This window comes from Dendrobates tinctorius, unplaced genomic scaffold, assembly GCF_039654945.1.
Source record: "Dendrobates tinctorius isolate UK_male_01 unplaced genomic scaffold, ASM3965494v1 ptg000032l, whole genome shotgun sequence".
NCBI lineage: Eukaryota > Metazoa > Chordata > Amphibia > Anura > Dendrobatidae > Dendrobates > Dendrobates tinctorius.
In genome coordinates this window covers 19,711,913-19,736,009 of record NW_027361700.1, presented here as the reverse complement: position 1 = coordinate 19,736,009, position 24,097 = coordinate 19,711,913, and the positions used below count along the sequence as shown (strand labels likewise).

General features: G+C 48.2%; 1 protein-coding gene across 6 annotated transcripts in view; it reads right to left on the bottom strand.

The window, feature by feature from the left end:
• CDK12 (cyclin dependent kinase 12) overlaps positions 1-24,097 on the bottom strand; it is a 322,745-nt gene that overhangs the window by 239,998 nt on the left and 58,650 nt on the right. For all 6 annotated transcript variants that reach the window (XR_012231595.1, XR_012231597.1, XR_012231596.1 and 3 more), the window contains exons 10-11: positions 1,583-1,699; positions 1,257-1,388 (exon numbers count right to left, since the gene is read on the bottom strand). Coding sequence is in view for 2 of the 6 variants with exons in the window: in XM_073572556.1 (XP_073428657.1) it covers positions 1,257-1,388; positions 1,583-1,699 (249 nt within the window). In the remaining 4 variants the exon portion in view is untranslated. The remainder of the gene's footprint in view (positions 1-1,256; positions 1,389-1,582; positions 1,700-24,097) is intronic.

Sequence of the window (24,097 nt, the reverse complement as noted above, 5' to 3'; positions counted from 1 at the left end):
AATGCGGCCAAGTACAGAGATATCCTGGATAAAAGCCTCTTCCAGAGTTCTCTGGACCTCAGACTTGGCCGAAGGTTCACCTTCCAACAAGACAATGACCCTAAGCCCACAGCTAAAATAACAAAAGGAGTGGCTTCAGAACAACTCTGTGACCATTCTTGACTGGCCCAGTCAGAGCCTTGACCTAAACCCGTTTGAGCATCTCTAGAGAGACCTGAAAATGGCTGTCCACCAACGTTCACCATCCAACCTGGCGGAACTGGAGAGGAGCTGCAAGGAAGAATGGCAGAGGATCCCCAAATCCAGGTGTGAAAAACTTGTTGCATCATTCCCAAGAAGAATCACGGCTGTACTAGCGCAAAAGGGTGCTTCTACTCAATTCTGAGCAAAGGGTCTGAATACTTATGACCATGAGATATTTCAGTTTTTCTTTTTTAATTTGCAAATATTTCTACATTTGTTTTTTTTGTTTTTTCCAGTCAAGATGGGGTGCAGAGTGTACATTAATGAGAGAAAACTGAACTTTGAATTTACCAAATGGCTGTATTGAAACAAAGAGTGAAAAATTTAAAGGGGTCTGAATACTTTCCGTACCCACAGTACATCCTCTCGTGGCAAACGAAGGATTCTTTTTATAAATCATCTGCAATCACAGTCTTTCTTTAGCAGTGTCGGTACATGTACTTTTGATACAGCTCTGCTGTCAGTCAAGATACAGGGCTTTGGAACGGTTTCTTCAGACCATTTGACATGTAACTAGGACGGGCTGCCATTTGAACTATGTGATGGAGCCTTTTTTTTTTACATTCTTGGGAGAACCTCTTTGAAGGCTCATGAATATGGCGCCTTGTGCACATAGCTTGGATGAGGATTATGATCGTAAGCTTGTTAACAGGGCTCTAATTCCTCTTGGTATCTCGAATTATATGTTACTCTGTGATGTCTGATCTTGTCTGTATATGTCCCCTCTGAATTGTTAAGTGCTGCAGAATATGTTGGCGCTATAGAAAAAATTATTATGGCACAAGGAGTTTGTAAGAATTTATATTACACAATTTTTCTACAGTAAATACCTTTGTACTATGGCATGAATTGAGTTAACAATTTTTTTTCTCACAGGGACCTGAACACTACCCAGTATGAACCCACTGAAGGCTATAAGGTCCATATTACATATCTGTACAATATAAGGTAACAAAGACCCATTATACTGTGTACAGAGAAGTAGTGAAATATTTAGATTTGTATGAGCTTACTCAGGTGGTGGCATCTTTTGTACATCAACATCCTTTAGGAAGTCGCTCAGGAGAGCCTGTTCTGCAGTGCAACGCTTATTAGGGTCCAGAGTTAGCATGTGGTCCAGTAGATCCAGTGCAGGGGTAGGGATGCTTATAGTCATCAGGAAAAAAGAAAAAAATTTTACATGGAGATTACCAAAATGACAACATTAAAAACGTGAGTAAACTAAACGGATTACAGTAGAACTGAAATTTCTCAGTTTGGTGAAACAATGAAGGCACAATAAAATCTAATGTTTGCAAGATTGCAGGTGTATATTTAACAGAAAATAAACTATACTCACAAAGAGAATTCCTCTCGTAACCGTCGTCTATACTGTTTCTTGGGTTTCATGGTGTTAAAATATGGCAATTTAATGACATCTGGCCAAACTGCTGGACAAGGACTTCCACAGAGCCGACTACAAAAAATAGAGCCAGAATTAATTTGAGCAAGAAAACATATTTGCTGTGACTTATTTGGGAGGAAGAACATTACAAATTCTACCTCAAATATTTATTCAGTGTTCAAAAAGCGAAGGCCCACTCTTATACATCTAATTATCAGAGGATGAATACAGAGGGGGAGATTTGTGAGCTAGAAAGTCACAGCAATCACTAGGAGTATTAGCATTACGTTTTGCTCACAAAAGTGGCTTGGTGCTTAATCCCTTACTGCAAATAGACATATCAGTCCGTCCATGCCGGAAGTGGAGAGAAGTGAATATTCATTTCTATGAAATTGCAGGCACATGTGACTGCCCGATGGCTGACACTGTGCGCGCTACTAAATAGCAATGAATACTCACTGCCCTCCACGCACAAAGTCCCGACATAAAGAGCAGTGAGTATTCCGGCAGCTGTGCTCTGCTTGTAAGCAGCGCATCACGTCCCTGCCATGCCCTGCTTACAAGCATAAAGCAGCTGCTGGCACTGGAACAAGACGCTGCGAGGGAGCGCAGGAAGGCAAGTAGGATGGTTTAATTTTTTATTTTTAATGTTTTTTTGATGGGGGCCATGCACACCAGGACGGGGATGAGGAGCCACGCACACCAGGACGGTGATGAGGAAACACACGCACACCAGGATGTGGGGACAATGCATACCCGGCTTATACTCGAGACAATAATTTTTCCCAGTTTTTTGTGGTAAAATTAGCCTTGGCTTAAACTTGAGTATATACGGTAATTATCCCCTTCTACTCCTCCTTGCTCAGGCCTCATCTGGAATATTATGTCCAGTTCTGGGCACCACTATTTAAAAAAAGACACTGAAAAACTGGAGCAAGGTCAGAGAAGAGCTACAACGAAGGTGAGTGGATTGCAAAGTATGTCCTATGAGGGACGGTTAAAGGATCTGGGAATGTTTAGCTGGCAAAAAAGAAGGCTAAGAGGAGACTTAATAGCTGTCTACAAATATCTGGAGTTATGTCCTTCTTGTCATTTGCACATGGAAACAAGAAGCAATGGAATGAAACAAAAAAGGGAGAAGATACAGATTAGATGAAAAAACTTTTTGACAGTGAAATTGATCAATGAGTAGAACAAGCTGCCACGAGAGGTGGGGAGTTCTCCTCCAATGGAAGTCTTCAAACAGAAGCTGGACAGACATCTGTCTGAGATGGTGTAGTGAATCCTGCATTGAGCAGGGGGGTTGGACATGATGACCCCTGGAGATCATTTCCAATGCTAACATTTTATGATTCTATGGAGCTGTACGGAGGTCACTAATCAATGCAAGTCTATTAGAGCCTCATTCTGTTTCTCACAGACTTGCACTGAGAGCTTTTGACGTAGCTTCAGACTTGCGGACGGTCAGAAGCTGCGCTCACAAGATGGCATCGTGGGGATTGGACCAGTGCCGAAAAATGGTGAAGATACCGGAGGGTGAGTATATGACTGGCACAGGGGGACTTACATTTAAAGTGTCACCCCAGCACTGAAAAAAAACAAACCGCTGGATTGGTGCTTTAAAAAAAGAACCTGTCACCAGGTCAAAAGTGGCTAGATTTTGCTCTTATTTTATTCCCGTTACTCCCGTATTCTGTTTCTTATTCCGTCATAAAGATTAAGATATGGACATTTTTATTTTAGTACTAATTTTTACAAAGGTGGTGACGCTCATAAGATAATAATGGAGAGCAGCTTAAAGATACAAAATTCATAAGAAATCTTGGGGTAACCTGATATTCATCTCACCCACGGACCGAGGATCTCCTCTGCATGGACGATCTCCTCTGCATGGACGATCTTTTAGCACGGCAAGAAGCAATGAAGAAAAAAGGAAGCTACATCCAGCATGGGTACTTATAAAAATCCTTGTTTATTGCAAATCCATAAAAACTCCATAGAGTAATTGCAATTACTATGTCTGGAGCTTTTATGGATCAGACCTAAATACACGCTCACAGAGAATCCTGTACAGACCCTTAAAAATTAGCACACAAAAAAAAAAAAACAACAAAAAAAAAAAAAACATCTCTCTAGAACCGTATAGCAGATTTTAACAAAATGAATTTAAAAAGAAAAGATCGGACCACGTTTAATCTGGCAACAGGTCTTCTTCAAACATCTACAGTCACTTAACCCCTTAGTGACAGAGCCATTTTGCAGTTTAATGACCAGGCCAATTTTTACAATTCTGACCACTGTGAATTTATGAGGTAATAACTCTGGAATGCTTTAACGGATCCTGCTGATTCTGAGATTGCTTTTTCGTGACATATTGTACTTCATGTTAGTGGTAAAATTTCTTTGAGGACTTGTGTTTAGTTATGAAAAAACGGAAATACGACGAAAACTTTGCAATTTTAAAACTTTAAATTTTTATGCCCTTAAATCAGAGAGATGTGTCAAACAAATTTCTTAATAAATAACATTTCCCACATGTCTACTTTACATCAGCACAATTTTGGAAGCAAATTTTTTTGTTAGGAAGTTATAAGGGTTAAAAGTTGACCAGCGATTTCTCATTTTTACAACAAAATTTACAAAACCATGTTTTTTAGGGACCACAGCATATTTAAAGTCATTTTGAGGGGTGTACATGACAGAAAATACCCAAAAGTGGCACCATTCTAAAAACTAGACCCCTCCAGGTGCTCAAAACCACATTCACATCAGGATATCTCAGCCCTATCTCCTCAGTGCCTGGATCCCCTTCCCTGCCGCACCTCAAGCTCACTAGACATCTTTGAGCCCGTTTCAGAAGTAGTTTCCAAGCTCCTCGCTTCTGCTCGGCCTACAACCTGCAACAGTGACCCTATTCCTTCACAGCTCCTGCAGTCTCTCTCACCAGTGGTCACCACTCACCTGACTAAAATATTTAACCTCTCTCTTTCTTCAGGTATATTTCCCTCCTCATTTAAACATGCCATCATAACCCCTTTACTTAAAAAGCCATCCCTGGACCAGAACTGTACTGCTAACTACAGACCTGTCTCTAACCTTCCCTTCATCTCTAAACTCCTGGAACGCCTGGTCCACTCCCGTCTAATCCGCTATCTCTCGGATAACTCTCTTCTCGACCCCTTACAATCTGGTTTCCGCTCTTTATACTCTACTGAAACTGCCCTCACTAAAGTCTCTAATGATTTAATAACAGCTAAATCGAAAGGTCATTGCTCCCTGCTGATTCTCCTGGATCTCTCTGCCGCATTTGACACTGTGGATCACCAGCTCCTCCTCACTATGCTCCGCTCTATAGGCCTCAAGGACACAGCCCTCTCCTGGTTCTCCTCCTACCTCTCTGACCGCTCCTTCACTGCATCTTTTTCCGGCTCCTCTTCCTCTTCTCATCCCCTTACTATCGGGGTCCCGCAAGGCTCAGTCCTAGGCCCCCTCCTCTTCTCTTTATACACTGCCCCTATTGGACAAACAATCAGCAGATTTGGGTTCCAGTATCATCTCTATGCTGATGACACCCAATTATACACTTCTTCCCCTGACATCACCCCTACCCTAATTCAAAATACCAAGGATTGTCTGTCTGCTGTCTCTAGCATCATGTCTATCTGAAACTAAATCTCTCTAAAACTGAACTTCTTGTGTTTCTCCCCTCTACTAACCTCACTCTACCTAACATCGAAATAACCCTGGAGGGTTCAACCATAACTCCCAAGCAGCATGCCCGCTGTCTTGGGGTCATATTCGACACTGAACTTTCCTTTACTCCGTACATCCGATCACTCAGTCGCTCTTGTCACCTGCATCTTAAAAACATCTCCAGAATCCGACCTTTTCTCACCTTTGAAACTGCTAAGACTCTTACTGTCGCTCTTATTCATTCTCGTCTGGACTACTGCAACTCTCTTCTGATCGGTCTCCCTCTTACCAAACTTTCTCCTCTCCAATCCATCTTGAATGCGGCAGCCAGGGTCATATTTCTGTCCAGCCGCTTCACCGATGCCTCCATCTTGTGCCAGTCATTACACTGGCTACCTATTCGCTACAGGGTCCAGTATAAACTCATCTCTCTCACCCACAAAGCTCTCCACTGTTCTGCACCGCCTTATATCTCCTCTCCTCTCTCATCTCTGTCTATCGCCCTACACGTGCCCTCCGTTCTACAAATGACCTAAGACTGACATCCCCCGTAATCCGAACCTCGCACCTCCGTCTCCAAGACTTCTCTCGTGCTGCTCCAGCTCTCTGGAATGCACTTCCCCAGACGATCAGACTGATACCTAGCCCTGACCTATTCAAGCGCGCTTTGAAAACCCATCTCTTCAAACAAGCCTACCACATCAACTACTCAGCAAGCTAACTTTGCCCTGTTCCCTCCTTCCAAATATTATTCTGAATCTGCACCCTACTATTCATCTGTCTCCACACCCTTCATGCACATGATAACTGCACTTGATACTTGTCTATTGCACTTAAACACACGGGCTGATGACCGGATCATGCAGCTTTATATGAAAATCCCTATTATAATTGCCAGACCTGAATTAACAAGCATTTCTCACCTACTGTGTCCCCCCATTTCCTTGTAGATTGTAAGCTTGCGAGCAGGGACCTCACTCCTAATGTCACTGTTTGAATTGTCTTAACTTGTATTGAATTTATTGTCTGTACATGTCCCCGCTTAATTGTAAAGTGCTGCGGAATATGTTGGCGCTATATAAATAAAAATTATTATTATTATTCAAGAAGTTTATTAACCCTTTAAGTGCTTCACAGGAACTAAAGCAATGTGGAAGGAAAAAAAACAGGATTTTTGGGTTGCTTACCGTAAAATCTGTTTCTCGGAGCCTTAATTGGGGGACACAGAGACCATGGGTGTATGCTGCTGCCACTAGGAGGCTGACACTATGCACAAAAAAAGGTTAGCTCCTCCTCCGCAGTGTACACCCCACCGACCGGCAGGGAATTCCTCAGTTAGTGAGAAAGCAGTAGGAGAAGTAACAGAATAGATTGAAAACAGAACAAACAACTCAACTGTAACCAATCAACCAAAGTAAGAACAGGAGTTGTAGAACATGGGAGGGTGCTGTGTCCCCCAATGAAGGCTCCGAGAAACAGATTTTACGGTAAGCAACCGAAAAATCCTGCTTTCTCGTTCGCCTTATTGGGGGACACAGAGACCATGGGACGTCCCAAAGCAGTCCCTGGGGTGGGAAACAAACTTCCATCAGGCCAGTGGACTCACCACCGCTGCCTGCAGGATCCTTCTACCTAGGCTGGCGTCCGCCGAAGCGTAGGTGTGGACCTTGTAGAATTTCACAAACGTGTGAACCGAAGACCAGGTTGCAGCTTTGCAAAGCTGCAGCGCGGAGGCTCTGTGGCGTACCGCCCAGGAAGCACCCACTGCCCGGGTAGAGTGCGCTCTGATCCCCGGAGGGGCCACTCGATGCTTAACCCGGTAGGCCTCCAAAATTGCCGATCTGATCCATCGAGCAATAGTAGCTTTGGAAGCCGGGTGACCTTTCTGCACCCCATCTGGAATGACGAAAAGAGAGTCTGTCTTTCGCAAGGAAGTCGTCCTAGACCAGTGGTCCCCAACCTTTTTTGCACCAGGGACCGGTTTCAGGCAAGACCATTCTTCCATGGCCCGGCAGGGCGGGGATGGAGGTGTGGCAGGGGCGTGGCTTTGGTCATAAGGGGGCAGGGCTATGGACACGGTTGTAGTGTAGCAGTGCATACTTATAATTAAATAACATTTATAATATGACTCAACTCACCATAGGTTTTGAATGAGTGCTCCATCACCCCCTTCTCCCCATCATTGCCTTCACCCCATCATTGCCTTCACCCCATCACTCCCTTCACCCCATCACTGCCATCTCTCCATCATTGCCTTCACCTCATCACTCCCTTCTCCCCATCATTGCCTTCACCCCATCACTCCCTTCTCCCCATCATTGCCTTCACCCCATCACTGCCTTCACCCCATCATTGCCTTCACCCCATCATTGCCTTCACCCCATCACACCCTTCTCCCCATCACACCCTTCTCCCCATCACACCCTTCTCCCCATCACACCCTTCTCCCCATCACACCCTTCTCCCCATCACACCCTTCTCCCCATCACACCCTTCTCCCCATCACACCCTTCTCCCCATCACACCCTTCTCCCCATCACTGCCATCTCTCCATCATTGCCTTCACCCCATCACTCCCTTCTCCCCATCATTGCCTTCACCCCATCACTCCCTTCTCCCCATCACTCCCTTCTCCCCATCACTCCCTTCTCCCCATCACTCCCTTCTCCCCATCACTCCCTTCTCCCCATCACTCCCTTCTCCCCATCACTCCCTTCTCCCCATCATTGCCTTCACCCCATCACTCCCTTCACCCCATCACTGCCGTCTCTCCATCACTGCCTTCACCCCATCACTCCCTTCACCCCATCACTGCCGTCTCTGCATCACTGCCTTCACCCCATCACTCCCTTCACCCCATCACTGCCATCTCTCCATCATTGCCTTCACCCCATCACTGCTGTCTCTCCATCACTCCCATCATGGCCTTCTCCCATTACCCCCTCATGGCCTTCTCTCCCCATGTCCCCATCTCCTCCAGGGCCAGGCTACACAAACACAGACAAACACACACACACACACACACACACATTATACATACACACAGACACCACCTCTATCCTCTCACCTGTCCACAGCATCGCCCGCGCTTCCTCGCTCTGACACAGCAGCGGCCGCGCTCCTCTCTGTGTCAGTCAGAGACAGGAAGAGCGGGCGGCGGGCAGGAAGCTGGACGCAGTGGACGGGTCCTTGCAGCTCCGCTCCTGCTATTCCCTCTTGCAGGCAGCGGAGCTGCTTGGATCGCTCCCTGGCCGCCGCTACACACGCCGCTAAGAACTGCTGCGCGCCGCCCCAGCCCCCGCTACACCACTGACCGCCCCTGGCTCCCCTTGTGTCCGCGGACCGGCAAGGGCACTGCAGCGGCCCGGTGCTGGGCAGCGGACCGGCGGTTGGGGACCCCTGTCCTAGACAGACTCTCATCGCCCTGACCAGATCCAGCTTGCTCAGGGACCGCTCCCGAGGGTGAGTTGGACTCGGACAGAAGGACGGCAGAACAATATCCTCATTAAGGTGAAAGGAGGACACCACCTTCGAAAGAAAAGAGGGCGGAGGCCGCAGAACTACCTTGTCCTGGTGAAGTACCAAGAAAGGAGAGCGGCAAGAAAGAGCCGCCAACTCTGACAAGAGCCGGATGGAAGTGATGGCCACCAGAAAAGCTACCTTCCAAAAAAGGAGAGAAAGGGAAACATCCCTGAGAGGTTCAAAAGGAGAACCTTGCAGAACCTCTAGAACCAGATTAAGATCCCATGGATCCACGGGCGCTCGACACGGAGGAGCTGTGTGAGCCACGCCCTGAAGAAAGGTTTTGACCTGAGGGCGGGAGGCCAACGTCTTCTGAAACAAAATGGACAGCGCCGAAACTTGACCCTTCAAGGAACTGAGAGCAAGCCCCGCATCCAGCCCTGCCTGAAGAAATGCCAGAACGGAAGGGAGCGAAAAGCATATGGGCGCGATGTTATTGGCCTCACACCAAGTGAAATAGGCCTTCCAAGTACGGTAGTAAATTTTGGATGATGATGGCTTCCTGGCTCGGATCATGGTATGAATTACTCGACCGGAGAATCCTGCTCGTTTCAAAACCTTGGTCTCAACAGCCACGCCGTTAAATTGAGCGGCCGAGAATTGGGGTGGCAAATCGGGCCTTGAGACAGCAGATCTGCCCTGTCTGGAAGCTTCCAGGGGGCGTCCGCGAGAAGGTTGACAATGTCCGAGAACCAAGACCTTCTGGGCCAATTCGGGGCGATGAGAATGACTGGAATTCCTTCTGCTTTGATCTTCTTCAACAGCTTGGGAAGAAGAGGCAGGGGAGGAAACAGGTAGGGGAGCTCGAACTGCGACCAAGGAATGGCCAGAGCGTCGGCGCCCACTGCGAGAGGATCTCGTGCCCTGGATACAAACTGTGGGACTTTCCTGTTGAGGCGAGAAGCTAGCAGATCTACGTCCAGGGTTCCCCAACGACGGCAGAGCTGAAGAAATACCTCCGGATGTAGGGACCACTCTCCTGCCACGAGACCCTCGTGGCTGAGAAAATCGGCGGCCCAGTTGTCTACGACGGAAATGTGTACCACGGAGATTGTCGGTACCGAAATCTCTGCCCACTGAAGGATCTTGGACACTTCTGCCAGGGCTGAGACACTCCGTGTCCCTCCTTGGCGGTTGACATATGCCACCGCTGTGGCATTGTCTGACTGAATCCGGACAGGCAGGCCCCTGAGGAGCCTCTCCCAGTGGACGAGAGCCAGATGGATCGCTCGTATCTCTAGGACGTTGATCGGCAGAGCAGATTCCTGAGTCGACCAACGACCCTGAACAGTGTGATGGCGGAACACTGCACCCCAGCCGAGGAGGCTGGCATCCGTTGTTACAATCTGCCAGTGAACGGGAAGAAAAGACCGCCCCAAGAGGATGAGAGGTGACGTCAACCACCAGTTGAGTGACCGCTTGATCCGGCATGAAAGACGAACAGGGCGATCCAGGGACAGAGCCGACCTGTTCCACCTCGACAAAACGGCGTGTTAAAGAGGTCTGGCGTGAAATTAGGCAAAGGGAACTGCCTCTATCGCCGCCACCATCTTTCCCAGGACCCTCATGGTTGTTTGGAGGGACGGAAATCGTGTGGTCTGCAGTGATTGTACATCCTGCCGCAGGGAGAGAATCTTCTCTTGTGGGAGAACAACACTCGTCGGTCAAGGGTCTAACAGGAGGCCCAGAAACACAAGACGTTGAGTAGGAACCAGACTTTGGAAAGAGTGTCTAGGACGATCGTCAAACTTAGGCGTGCCTGTTGGAAAGAGGGAGCTTTGATCAGAATATCGTCGAGGTACGGAAAAAGAACGACACCTCTGATCCTCAACAAGGCCATCAACGCAGCCATGATCTTCGTGAAGACTCTGGGAGCGGTGGCGAGACCGAAGGGCAGCGCGACGAACTGGTAATGTTCCTGGCGAACTGCAAAACGCAGGAACTTCTGATGTCCGTAGAATATGGGAACATGTAGATAGGCATCTTGGATGTCTATTGAACACATGAATTCCTGCTCCTCCATGGAAGCGATTACTGAACGAACCGACTCCATCCAGAAGTGGCGAAGACGGACTCTTGTTGAGCAGCTCGAGATCCAAGATGGGTCGGACCGCCCCGTCTTTTTTCGGCACAAAAAATAGGTTTGAATAAAACCCTGTAAACCGCTCCGATTCGGGAACGGGTACAATCACCCCGGAACTGAGGAGAGAGTCGATGGCCGTAAAGAAGCCCGGGATCAAAGCTGGATCTTTTGGAGGACGGGATTCGAAGAAACGATCCCGTGGAAGAGAGACGAACTCTATCTTGTATCCTGACGATACAACCTCTCTGACCCAAGCGTCCTCTACTGAGGCCAGGCAGACGTCCTTGAAGAACAGGAGTCGACCTCCCAATTGGAAGGGACCATCGGGAGTCCGAGGATAGTCATGCTGATGTGGACCGTCCAGATCCGGATCTGGATGGCCTGCCCTGCGAAGAGTGGGAACGCCAGGAGGGAATGCGTCTGAAGGAAACTATCTTGGCGTGCCTGCGGTTTTTGTTGGTTGGAGGAGGTCTCCGCCGTATTGAAACGGTGGTAAGCCCGAAAGGGTCGAAACTGACGCTTTAGTGGAGGTCTGCGTGGCTTGGACTGAGGCAGGAGAGAACTCGTGCCTCCGGTGGCGTCCTTAATAATCTGGTCCAATTGGGATCCAAAGAGGCGACCTCCCTGAAGAGGCAGATTAGTAAGAGACTTTTTAGAAGACAGATCCGCCTGCCAGGCCTTGAGCCAAATTGTACGTCGGATTGCCACAACGTTACTGGACGCCTGAACTGTGCAGGATGCGGCATCCAAAGAAGCAGAAAGCAGATAATCCCCCGCATGGGAAATCTGATTGGCGAGATCGGCCAATCGATCTGGTTGTGCTTTCTCAAGGATGCCCTGACGAAGATCCTCTGCCCAAGTAGCTATGGCCTTTGCTGCCCAAGATGAAGCAAAAATTGGGCATACCGCCGTCGAAGCTGCTTCGAAGGCAGACTTCGCTAGGGATTCTATAATCCTATCATTAGAATCCTTTAGAGACGCCACGCCTGAAAGCGGGAGAACCGTGTTAGTAGAAAGCCTGGACACGGGCGGGTCGACCGAGGGGGAGGCAGACCAGTTGTCCGTGAGCTCTTTAGCAAACGGGTACAGAACGCCGAGACGCTTTCCTCTTTCAAAGCATCTGGTCGGATCTCCTCTTTCCCTGGTAAAAATCTTTCCAAACTCGGAATGTAAAGGGAATACCCTGGAGGGTGTTTCCTCCCGTCTGAACGAAACCTCCTGATCTGAGGATTTCGCAGGGGGGTCAGCAATGTCGAAGGTCTGATGGATCGCTGCAATGAGGTTCTGTACAGTAACCCTCATGTTCGCATCCTGGTCCGAATCCAGCTCTAAGATCCCCTCAGATGACCTGTCCGAGAGCGCTTCACCTGACTCGGGAGAGGAGGCCCGGGAAGGAGGCTGCCGAGAAGGACTATGTGGTGACATGGGGAGAGGAGAGGATTCCGGCTGGAGATCCTGCCTGGGTCTTTTGCGACTAATGCTGGCCGACTCAGATGGAACCTCTTGAGACCTGCTGGACCCTGTAGAGGTGTCCAGGGGTAACTTATCCAGTACGGCTACTAGGGACTGAGACACCCTGGTGAGGTCTGCCACTGACTGTGATAGAGACGAGGCCCAGCCGGGCATGGGGGGTTCACTCTCGCCTGGGGCCCTAGATGGCTCCTGGGCGGCGTCAGGTTGAATAGGATTGCTACAATCCAGGCAGAGGGAAGTGGACTGACCTGAGGGAAGTTTGCGATTGCAAGAAGAGCATGCAAAGAACTTGACTAGAGTGCAGGGGGGAGCCACAGGGCTGTTACGGTCAGATTTGGAGTTAGACATAGTGAAACCTGAGGTAGTGCCGGAAGGTTGGGGGACAGGGTGCAGAGAAGGGTGTCAGCCTGCAGATGCAGAGCTACTCACGGTCCGGTGACCCCAGAGACGAAGGTATCCACCTCTCTGCAGATGCAGGACAGTGCGATATCTGGCTGACAGGCCCAGGGAGCGATATCCGGCTGACAGGGGCGTCCGGCTGCAAAGATGGCGACCGCCTGAGAGGAAACAGGGAAAAACGCGCTCCCAGGGGAAGGAGGGCGGAGCTAAACGCCTGCTGAATCCGGCACCGCCCCTGGCCAGGAACAGGCTGCGAAGGGCGGTGGGAGGGCCTGGAATGGGCGGGAGAGAAGCCCGCTTAGAAGAAAGGGGCGGGGGGGCGTGGCCGCAACGCTTAGGAAGGCTCGACAGAAGCCGGGGCCTAAATTACTAGCGGCGGCCGCCTGTCAGCACGGGGTCGGCGCGAAGGTGCCGCAATGTAAGCGCCGCCGCGAGAGGACCCTGGAATACCCGATCGGCGTGTCGGGGAGAAGAGGACGGTGTAGGGGCTGGCTGTAAGAGCAGGATGGGTGCAGGAGTTCGCAGCGCCACCGCATCCCTGCTCCAGGGAAGACGCTGCAAACGTGCCCTCGGGGGCAGGCCAAAGGGTCCCAATACATACCCGTCCCGGGCCCGAATCCTCAAAGAAAGTCCTGTACATGAAGAGTCTGCGTCTCATCCAACCGACAGGCTCTGGTAGGCGAGTGGGTGGGAGACTGGCGACGAGGATCCTCTGGATCGCTGACACATCTTCGTGTTGGCGTCCGCCTGGAAGGATGGTGGTCCTGCTACGGAGAACTGTGAGGATACGGGGTGGCAGTACACGCCGTACTCACAGACTCCTTGTGGGAGTACAGATGTGACCATTCACACTGTATCCCTCCGGGAAAACCTGAAAAGGAACGATGCACATCGAGGTAGATATGGGTCTAAGTAAAGACCCGTGTCCACCTCCTACTGACACTAAGCTAAAACTGAGGGATTCCCTGCCGGTCGGTGGGGTGTACACTGCGGAGGAGGAGCTAACTTTTTTGTGCATAGTGTCAGCCTCCTAGTGGCAGCAGCATACACCCATGGTCTCTGTGTCCCCCAATAAGGCAAACGAGAAATTAACATTTAACTTTTTTTTTGCAAAAAATTTACTTCAGAACCAATTTTTTTTATTTTCACAAGTGTTTAAAGAGAAAATCAACCACAAAATTTGTTGTACAATTTCTCCTGAATACGCCGATACCCCATATGTGGGGATAAACCACTTTTTCAGCACACAGCAGAGCTCGCAAGGGATGGAGCGCCGTTTGACTTTTTGAACGCAGAATTGGCTGGAATTGAGATCGGATGACATGTTGCGTTCGGAGAGCCCTTAATGTGCCTAAACAGTGGAAACCTCCAACAAGTGACCCCATTTTGGAAACTAGACCCATTAAGGAACTTATCTAGATGTGTGGTGAGCACTTTGAACCTTCAAGTGCTCCACAGAAGTTTATAACGTAGAGCCGTGAAAATAAGAAATCCATTTTTTTTCCACAAAAATGATCTTTCCGCCCCCAAATTCTTATTTTTACAAGGGTAACAGGAGAAATCATACCCCCACAGTTATTGTGCGATTTGTCCTGAGTACGCTGATACCCCTTATGTGGGGGGGAACCACTGTTTGGGCGCATGGGAGAGCTTGGAAGGGAAGGAGTGCCATTTTGGAATGCAGACTTTGATGGAATGGTCTGCGGGCATCATGTTGCGTTTGCAGAGCCCCTGATGGGTCTAAACCGTGGAAACCCCCCACAAGTGACCCCATTTTGGAAATTAGACCCCCTAAGGAACTTATCTAGATGTGTGGTGAGCACTTTGAACCCCCAAGCGCTTTAGAGAAGTTTATAAACGCAGAGCCGTGAAAATAAAAAGTCTTTATATCCACAAAAGTAATGTTTTCGACCCCAATTTTTAGACCCTCAAAGTTGGTAAATAGTGGAAACCCCTCAATTCTTGCTCCAACACTAACTCCAACACACCCCTAACCCTAATACCAACCCTAATCCTAGTTCGCCCTAACCCTAATTCTAACCCTAACCCGAGCCCTAACCCTAACCCAACCCTAACCCTAGCCCAACCATAATGGAAAACTGAAAAAAAAATATATTTTCTTTATTTCATTATGTTTGCCTATATAAGGGGGTGATAAACGGGGGGGTTATGTACTATTTTGTTTATGGCAGCCGAGACCCCGGAGAAAATCCGACACCGGGGGGCGCTATGTACTTTCAGGCCCATAGTGGCCGGTATTGGAGGGGTTAATGAAAAACTCTCCGAGTGGATAGACAGAAAATTACAACCTTTGGTTTTGAAAACACCAGGTCACATTAGAGACACCAAACAGCTTCTGCAGGCACTTCAGGAGGTTGCATGGGGGCCTCACCACACATGGATAACATGTGATGTTGTTGCTCTATATTCATGTATACCTCATGATTTGGCATTATCTGCTGTTTCCACCATTTTGACTGAAGAAAGTAATTTCAGTTCTGATCTTAAAAAATTTATCATTATGGCGTTACAACATCTTTTGAACACCAATTTTTTCAAATTTGACACTAAGTACTATCTTCAGGTGTGTGGCTGCCCGATGGGGTCAAAATTCTCTCCTACTCTGGCCAACTTATATATGTCCTTTTGGGAGAACAAATATATATATATACTATGGATAATCCCTATTTAGACAATGTATTGTGGTGGGGGAGATACATTGATGACGTGATCCTATTGTGGTTTGATCGTTGTGATGTATCTCCCTCTCCTGGCATGCTTAAGTTTTTTGAGTATATTGAGACTAATTCTTTGAATATTAAATTCACCCACGAAATACATGGCATTTGTGCCACATATCTGGATGTTAAAATTATGGGAGATGTCAAAACGGGGAATATAAATACTTCCCTATATAGAAAAGATACCAGTGGTAATGCCATATTGCATGCGGATAGTTGTCACCCGCCACATGTGATACGAAATTTACCGTTGGGTGAATTAATCCGTGCCAAAAGATCATGCTCTAATGACGCTCTTTATGAATCCGAGCGTCGTAAAATTTGCACCAGGCTATCAAAAAGGGGTTATAAGAACTGGATGTTAAACAGGGCTATTAAGAAAGTGGATAACAAAACTAGGAGTAGTTTATTGCAGAATGACATGGTACACACTAATCAAAATAAAAATATTCCCACTTTTTCTACCGCTTTCAGTTCAGATTACAAGGGTGTTATTAAAATCATAAATAAACATCTTCCCTTACTGCATCAAGATCCAGTCTTATCGCAGATATTGGCTGGTGGACATAGGTGTGTTCCAAAGAGAGCTAAAAATTTGAGTCATTTTTTGTCCCCCTCATTGTATTTGTCTGATTGCACTAAACCTACGTGGTTAAATTACTTGGGCAATTATAAGTGTGGTGAAAAATTGTGTGGTTTGTGCCGCTATATGGATATTACAGATAGATTTGTTAATTTTAGTACACAACAAACCTACAAAATTAAAACCTACATGAATTGTAACACCACACACTTAGTGTATATGGCAGAGTGCACATTGTGCAGTTTATATTACATTGGCTGTACCACACGCAGCCTGAAGAGGAGACTAAGTGAGCACATCACCGCTTCTAATCCAGAGTCTATGTCCAGTCGTAGGAATGTGTCTGGCTTGTCCAAACATTTCCTTGAAATACACAAGGGTAATTTATGCAGTCTTAAAGTTAAGGGAATAGAACTGGTATTGAAACCCCCCAGAGGGGGTGACTGGGAACATTTACTACACTGTCGGGAAGCCTTCTGGATACTTGCGCTTGATGCACGATATCCGCAAGGTCTAAATTATAGAAATGATCTTATGTATTTCTATTGAGTGCTGAGATTTTTGCTGTTTTTTTTTTTGGGGGGGGGTTTTTTTTTGTCATTTGATAGTTGCTATGTATTTATGCATTTATACGTGTGTATTGCACATGTTTTTATTTATTCTATGTCTTGTCCATTGTTGAATTGGTCTTTTCCTTTTTTTTTCTCCTTTTTTTTTTTTTTTTCTCTCTTTCTTCTTGCAAGGGAGTGACTCCACCAGTGATTTGAGGGCTTAGTTGTCTGCCTCTTTGATTATACACATGTGTGGAGTCCCTCTGCTGATTAGGAATGTTTATAATCATTTTGTGAACTGTTTTGTTTCATGTCTCTGAGGAAGGACCTGGTGTAAGGTTCGAAACGCGTCAGGCGTGGGGGGTCTGTTTTCCCCTTTATGGTTTTATCATGAAATTATGTGAATAAAACTTATCGTGGATTTTATTAAGTCTCCAGTGCCGGATCTTCCTTCTCTCTTCATATGTACTTTCTCCACAGCGCCGTGAATTAACGGCGCTGTGGTTTTAGTACCCTTAATTACCGTCATTAAACGGCGTATCGGCGGTCGTTAAGGGGTTAAATCTGTCTTGTGGTTGTTTAATCTTTATTTTCAGTTTTGAGTTAACCTTGCATTTCAATTTTTTGCTCCCCTTCTTCCCAGAGCCATAACTTTTTTATTTGTTGGCCAAAATGGCCATGTGAGGGCTTGTTTTTTTTTTTGCAGGACGAGTTTTACTTTTGAAAGACAGCATTGGTTTTACCATGTCGTGTAACAGAAATTGGGAAAAAAAATAAATTCCAAATGCGGTGAAATTGCAAAAAAAGTGCAATCCCACACTTGTTTTTCCTTTGCTTTTTTTTTTTACTAGATTCACTAAATGCTAAAACTGACCTGCCATTATGATTCTCCGGGTCATTACGAGTTCATAGACACCAAACATGTATAAGTCCTTTTTTTATCTAATGTATCACAAAGATCTGATCGCCTCTGCTACATAGAGCAGGGCTGGCAGCCCTGCTCTATATAGCAGATATGCTCACTTGCTTTGAGTGCCGACCACCAGGCGGTGCTCATAGTGATCCAGCAATGACAACCACAGGGGTCTCCGGGTGACCCTGGGCTGTCATGCGAATTCATCGGTGACCCGCGGTCATGTGACACAGTCGCCGATGGGAGGAGGTAATAATGCGGTTCCTGCGCGTGCATGTTAAATGCCGCTGTCAGCGTTTGACAGTGGCATTTAACATGTTAACAGCACCTGCGGCTGTTCCTGGCACATGTCCCCATTACTCGACTTTCCCCTCTCCAGTCCATACTTAATGCAGCGGCCAGGGTTATCCATCTGGCTAATTGGTACTCAGACGCGTCCGCTCTTCACCAATCGTTACACCGGCTGCCCATTCATTATAAGATCCAATTCAAAGTACTTGTTCTCACCCACAAAACTCTCCACAGTGCGGCACCCCCATACATCTCCTCCCTCATTTCTGTCTACCGGCCTAACCGACCGCTGCGCTCTGCAAACGACTTTCGACTAACCTCTGCACTAATCCGCACCTCCCACTCCCGACTCCAAGATTTCTCCCATGCTGTGCCAATCCTCTAGAATGCTCTACCTCAAGAAATTAGGACCATCCACAGTTTACACAGCTTTAGGCGCTCCCTCAAAACGCATTTGTTCAGAGTGGCCTATCACGTTCACTAATCAGTCATTTTATGTGTAAGTCTGCGTGTGTAGCCCATTCACTATCTCAATCTATCCCTCACTCCCTCAAGATGGCTGGACCATCAATGTAAATACATAATTGTAAATACACACCTGTACCTTGCATCTCCCCCACCTCATTGTAGATTGTAAGCTCTCACGAGCAGGGTCGTCTTATTTTGCTTTAATTATTGTTAACGTTGTTACTTATGACTTGTGTTTTGAAACTGTTAATTTAAACTATAAAGCGCTACGGAATATGTTGGCGCTATATAAAGATTTATTATTATTATTATTATTATTGTCAGCTGATAAGATCAGCTGTCATGAGCCAGAAAAGGTGCAGGCTCATCGCCGGAGCCCACAACAAAAAGGGGGAGGCGTCCAATGACGGACTCTATCCGCCATTGGATGTTAAGGGGTTAATGAAATGCTCATGCTCCAGGGCGGCCTGTGGAGTTCTTCATGTGGTGCACTGCTTAGGTATTCATCAGTATGGCTTCTGACAGGTCACTGATCACTCAGTGACCTGCCCAATAGTGTACACATTGAATATTATATATATTTAAAAAAAAAAAAAAAAACCTTCTGCAGGCTTGTGCCAGCGCTGCAGTATGACCACATCAATAATGTGTACTTAAATATTGTTTTTGACGGCATACATAAATTTTTAAAAAAATGAAAAAAATCAGTCTGAAACTGGCGCCCAGCGCAGTAGCAGCTATCGGCGATACGATGGCTGCTACTGCTCAGGAAATGCTGGAGCCATCTTAGTGGAGACCATATTTTTTTTTTTTCTTGCAAGATGGCATCACCAGCACCTGCGCAGTAGCAGCTTTCGAATCGCTGACTTATTTTTTTATTTTAATTTATGTGTGCCATGAAAAATAGGGATTTTGGTGTACTCACCGTAAAATCCTTTTCTCCGAGCCATTCAATGGGGGACACAGAGACAGTGGGTGTTATGCTGCTTGCCACTAGGAGGACACTAAGTAAACCATAAAAAAAGTTAGCTCCTCCCCTGCAGTATACACCCTCTCGCTGGCTGAGATTTCTCCAGTTCAGTGAAAAAAGCAGTAGGAGCTTAAACAGTCAACAATAACCATAACTATGTCAAAACCTAAGAATGCTACAATGAGCCAGTAGGCTAAACAGGGTGGGTGCTGTGTCCCCCAATGAATGGCTCGGAGAAAAGGATTTTACGGTGAGTACACAAAAATCCCTATTTCTCCTACGCCTCATTGGGGGACACAGACAGTGGGACGTCCTAAAGCAGTCCCTGGGTGGGAAGCACACATCTGCCAATACCCCATGTACCACTGAGTCAACACTGAGGTACTGCCGATTGCAGGATGTGTCTGCCGAGAACTGCATCAGCAGAGGCCTGAGAATGAATTTGGTGATGTTTTGTAAAAGTATGCAGACTGGACCAAGTCGCAGCCTTGCAGGCCTGTTCTGCAGAGGCCTGGTGCTGAATGGCCCAAGAGGCGCCCACTGACCGAGTAGAGTGCGCCTTAATCCCCGCTGGGACAGGCGCGTTCCTGACACGGTAGGATTCCTGAATTGCTAAGCGAATCCACCTGGCTAGCGTTGCTTTTGAAGCGGCTAGACCCTTCCTATGCCCCTGTGGAAGTACGAACAAGGCATCTGACTTGTGGAAGGGAGCCGTCCGCGAGATGTACCATCTCAGCGCCCTAACCACATCCAGGGTGTGGAGGGCATTCTCAATACAATCGACTGGTCCCGGACAAAAGGAAGGCAAAACAATTTCCTCGTTGAGATGGAAAGAGGAGACGACCTTGGGCAGGAAGGACGGGGACGGCCTGAGATCTACCTTGTCCTGATGAAAATTCAGGAATGGAGAACGGCAGGACAGGGCTGCCAATTCCGAAACTCGTCTGATTGATGTAAATGCCACTAGAAAGACCACCTTCCAAGAGAGGACGGACAGTGACACGTCCTGCAGCGGTTCGAAAGGAGCCTCCTGTAAGGCCCCGAGAACCAGGTTAAGGTCCCATGATTCCAATGGCCTTCTATAAGGAGGCGCCTCATGGGAAACTCTCTGAATGAACGTCTTGACCTGAAGTTTGGTGGCAATTTTGCGTTGGAAAAGCACTGACAAGGCCGAAATTTGGCCCTTGAGCGATCTAAGCGCGAGGCCTGATTTTAATCCGGATTGAAGGAACTACAATATGGCCGGAATGGTAAACAACAGAAGGGATCAACCATGATCCTTGCACCATGAAAAGAAGGTTAACCAGGTGCGGTGATAGATGCGCATGGACACAGGCTTCCTAGCACTAATCATAGTGGAAATCACGTCGTGAGAGAACCCAGCCTGTGCTAAAATCCATGATTCAACGGCCACGCCGTCAAAGACAGGGCCCCGGAGTTCTGGTGGTAAATCGGGCCCTGTGAGAGTAGATCCATGCGATCTGGAAGTCGCCAGGGGACATCAGCAACTAGTTGTATTAGTTCTGCATACCATGCTCGGCCGATCTGGCGTGACTAGGATCACTAGTACTCCCTCCGCTCTGATCTTCTTGATGACCCTCGGAAGCAAGGGAAGAGGGGGAAAGATGTACGGGAGCCGGAACCGATGACATGGCAGAAATAGGGCGTCCGCTCCGATGGCGCATTGATCGCGCAATCGGGCAATGAACCGAGGCACCTTGTTGTTTAGTCTTGAGGCCATGAGATCCACATCGGGAGTCCCCCAACGATGACAAATCTGCTGAAAGACTTCCGGATGAAGCGACCACTCTCCCGGGGCAATGCCTTGGCGACTGAGAAAATCTGCCGCCCAATTTTCTACGCCCAGGATGTGGATTGCGGAGATGGGCGAATTGGTTGGTCTCGGCCCAATGGAGGATGTGACTCACTTCGTGCATGGCCATCCTGCTCCGGGTACCTCCCTGGCGGTTGATATACGCTACCGGCGTGGCGTTGTCGGATTGGATCCTGATGGGGTGACCTGCGAGCAGATGGTGGAAACTCCGTAGAGCTAATCTGATCGCTCGTATCTCCAAAATGTTGATGGGGAGACGTGACGCTCGGGTCGACCAACGACCCTGTGCCGTGTGGTGACGAAAGACCGCACCCCAGCCGAGAAGACTTGCGTCGGTGGTTACTACCAACCATCTTTTTGGGAGAAAAAACCTTCCTTGATCAGGGCCGGCGTTATGGGTAGGCAGACCAGGCAGCTGCCTAGTGCCCCCGCTCCCCCAGGGGCCCCCAGCTAGTGGCACATCATGCAGCTGCTATGGGGTCCTTGTGAGGCAGAAATGAGCTGGTCCAGTTTCTCTCTAAAAAGACGACCCGTTTGAAAGTGGAGAGAAGTCAACGATCTTTTAGATGTGGCATCCGTCCGCCAGTCGCGGAGCCATAGGGCTCTTCTAATGGAGATCGCATTAGCAGCAGTTTGAGCAGCGCAATTGGCAGCATCAAAAGAAGCGTCCGCTGCGTGAATTATCTGCCTGGCGACAGTGGCTGCCTCCGGAGGAAGATTGGTGCCCTGGAAGGAAGTAACCAAGACTTCTGCCCAAGCGGACATTGCCTAAGTGACCCAAATTGCCTCAAAAGATGGAAAAAGTGCTGCTCCTGAAGCTTCAAAAACTGAACGGGCAAGGTAGTCAATTTGACAATAGGAGGGGTTTCTGATTGAGGAACCCTCAGAAACGGATAGGAGCGTTTTAGAAGCAAGACGCGATATAGGAGGGTCCACCGGAGGGGACTGTAACCAATCCTTCATTAGGTTTGGATCAAAAGGGTATTTAGCCCGAGTAGACTTTTGCCATGTGGACGATCCCTATGTTTCTGGACAATTTCCTTAAAGTCCGGATGGCTGGTAAATAACCTGCGCACACGCTTAGTTTTCTTAAATGAGATAGGATGTGCTGGAGCAGGAATATTTTCCTCATCCACCTTCAGAATCCTGTTGACTGATTCTATAAGAGAATCAAGTGATGCTTGATCAGTTGGGGGATTCTGAGGGACTGAAGCGTCAGATTCGAATTCAGAGTCGTGCTCGCTGTGAACCTCAGGAGAGGGAGAGCGAGAGACAGGAGTCGCAGATGCTGAGGTGCGAACGGGACTAGGGGACGCATCATGGGTCCGCTTTCTAGAGACCTGACCATCCCTTGAACGAGTACGGCCCTGCTGGTGGACAGTTCCCGGCCGACGCCAGAGCCCTCCTCGGGAGGTAAGGACGCTTTCTGACTTAAAGAGTCATCCCGGAGGGAGAATATAGCCTGGGTCAGAGACTCCACCGACCATGACAGGGACGCAGCCCACTCAGGGATACTAAACGCAGGAGGACCGTCAGCAGCGGCGGCGAGAGGCGTCGGAGCGCACGTCGGGGCGCAGTCCGTGCATAACAGATTAGTCTGTGCACTTGGTGGTTTTTTTCCTGAGGAAGGAGTTGTGTGAAACTTTGAAACGCGTCGAATAAAGACCACTGTAATAATTGTTCATAGTGATTCGCAGCGCGGATTGTCTGACCACTTTTTTCCTATCCTGCATCTTGTGCACTGGGTAAGGCAGACTTGCAAGTGGTACACACGGTAAAAAACGCAGTGTGCTTCTTAGCAGCCCGTTTAGCCTCCTTAGATTGAGACATAGCGCTCCTGAAAGGGTTAACGGCAGAGTCTGTCTGCAGCTGCAGGGAATGTGTCGGGAAGGGGTTAAGCTTTAATCTGAGAGCAGATGCAGCTTACCCACGGTCCTGTGCTGTGTCCCCCGGGAGGAAAGCCGTGGCCCTGTGGTGTCGCCCGGTATCCTGCACGCCTCACAGCTCGTGTCCAGAGCAGGCTGAGGTAAAAGACATGGCCCCTGAGATTAGAATTGCGCGTCTTGTAAGTAATGAGAGGCGCCAAGAGGAGGGGTTGGTGACGTTAGCGCGGGCGGCGCTATTCAAATTGCGGCCTAGAAGGCCGGAAAAGCCGGTGACTAAATTCTACATTTTTGGCCTACCCGAGCGCCGAGAGCGGGGGGGGTTGGGGTGTCCGGTGAACTGCCGCTGATGCCAAGTCAGCGCTTCTCCTGGGGGCCGGGACCCGACCCCATACCTCCACTCCAGTACTCGGCAGGCCGCGCTATCCGGGGCCATCCACGCAGGTCTTCTCATCCTCCTGGCTAGTGAAGCAGAGCTGGAGGAGTTCTTAAAAGGGGTATGCTCAATCGATCCTCCCTATGGCAGGAAGATGGAGAGCTATGGGGCTGAATCAGGGCATTCGGAAGCGAAGTTCCAGTCTTCTCCATTGCACTCCATGCGCTTTCCCTCGTATCCGTGGATTACCGGGACCGTAAAGATCATCGCCATAGGCATCAGCCCCAATCGTCGCAGGAAAGTGTACAGGGAGATATACTCCACGTGCTTGCCCGTTGTTGGTTCGGGGGAGAGCGGGCCGTAGAAAGGAACCGTCGCCCCCTTCACTCCGTTAATTAAAAAATAAAAATTTACAGAAAAATCAAAAATAAAATAAAAACGGTGGGGTCTGAAACCAGACCCAAGTGCCTCCTGTAGACACTAAGCAAGAACTGGAGAAATCTCATCCAGCGAGAGGGTGTATACTGCAGGGGAGGAGTTCACTTTTTCTTGTTTACTTAGTGTCCTCCTAGTGGTAAGCAGCATAACACCCACTGTCTCTGTGTCCCCCAATGAGGCGTAGGAGAAATACTGTATATACTCGAGTATAAGCCGACCCTCCTAATTTGGCCACAAAAAACTGGGAAAACT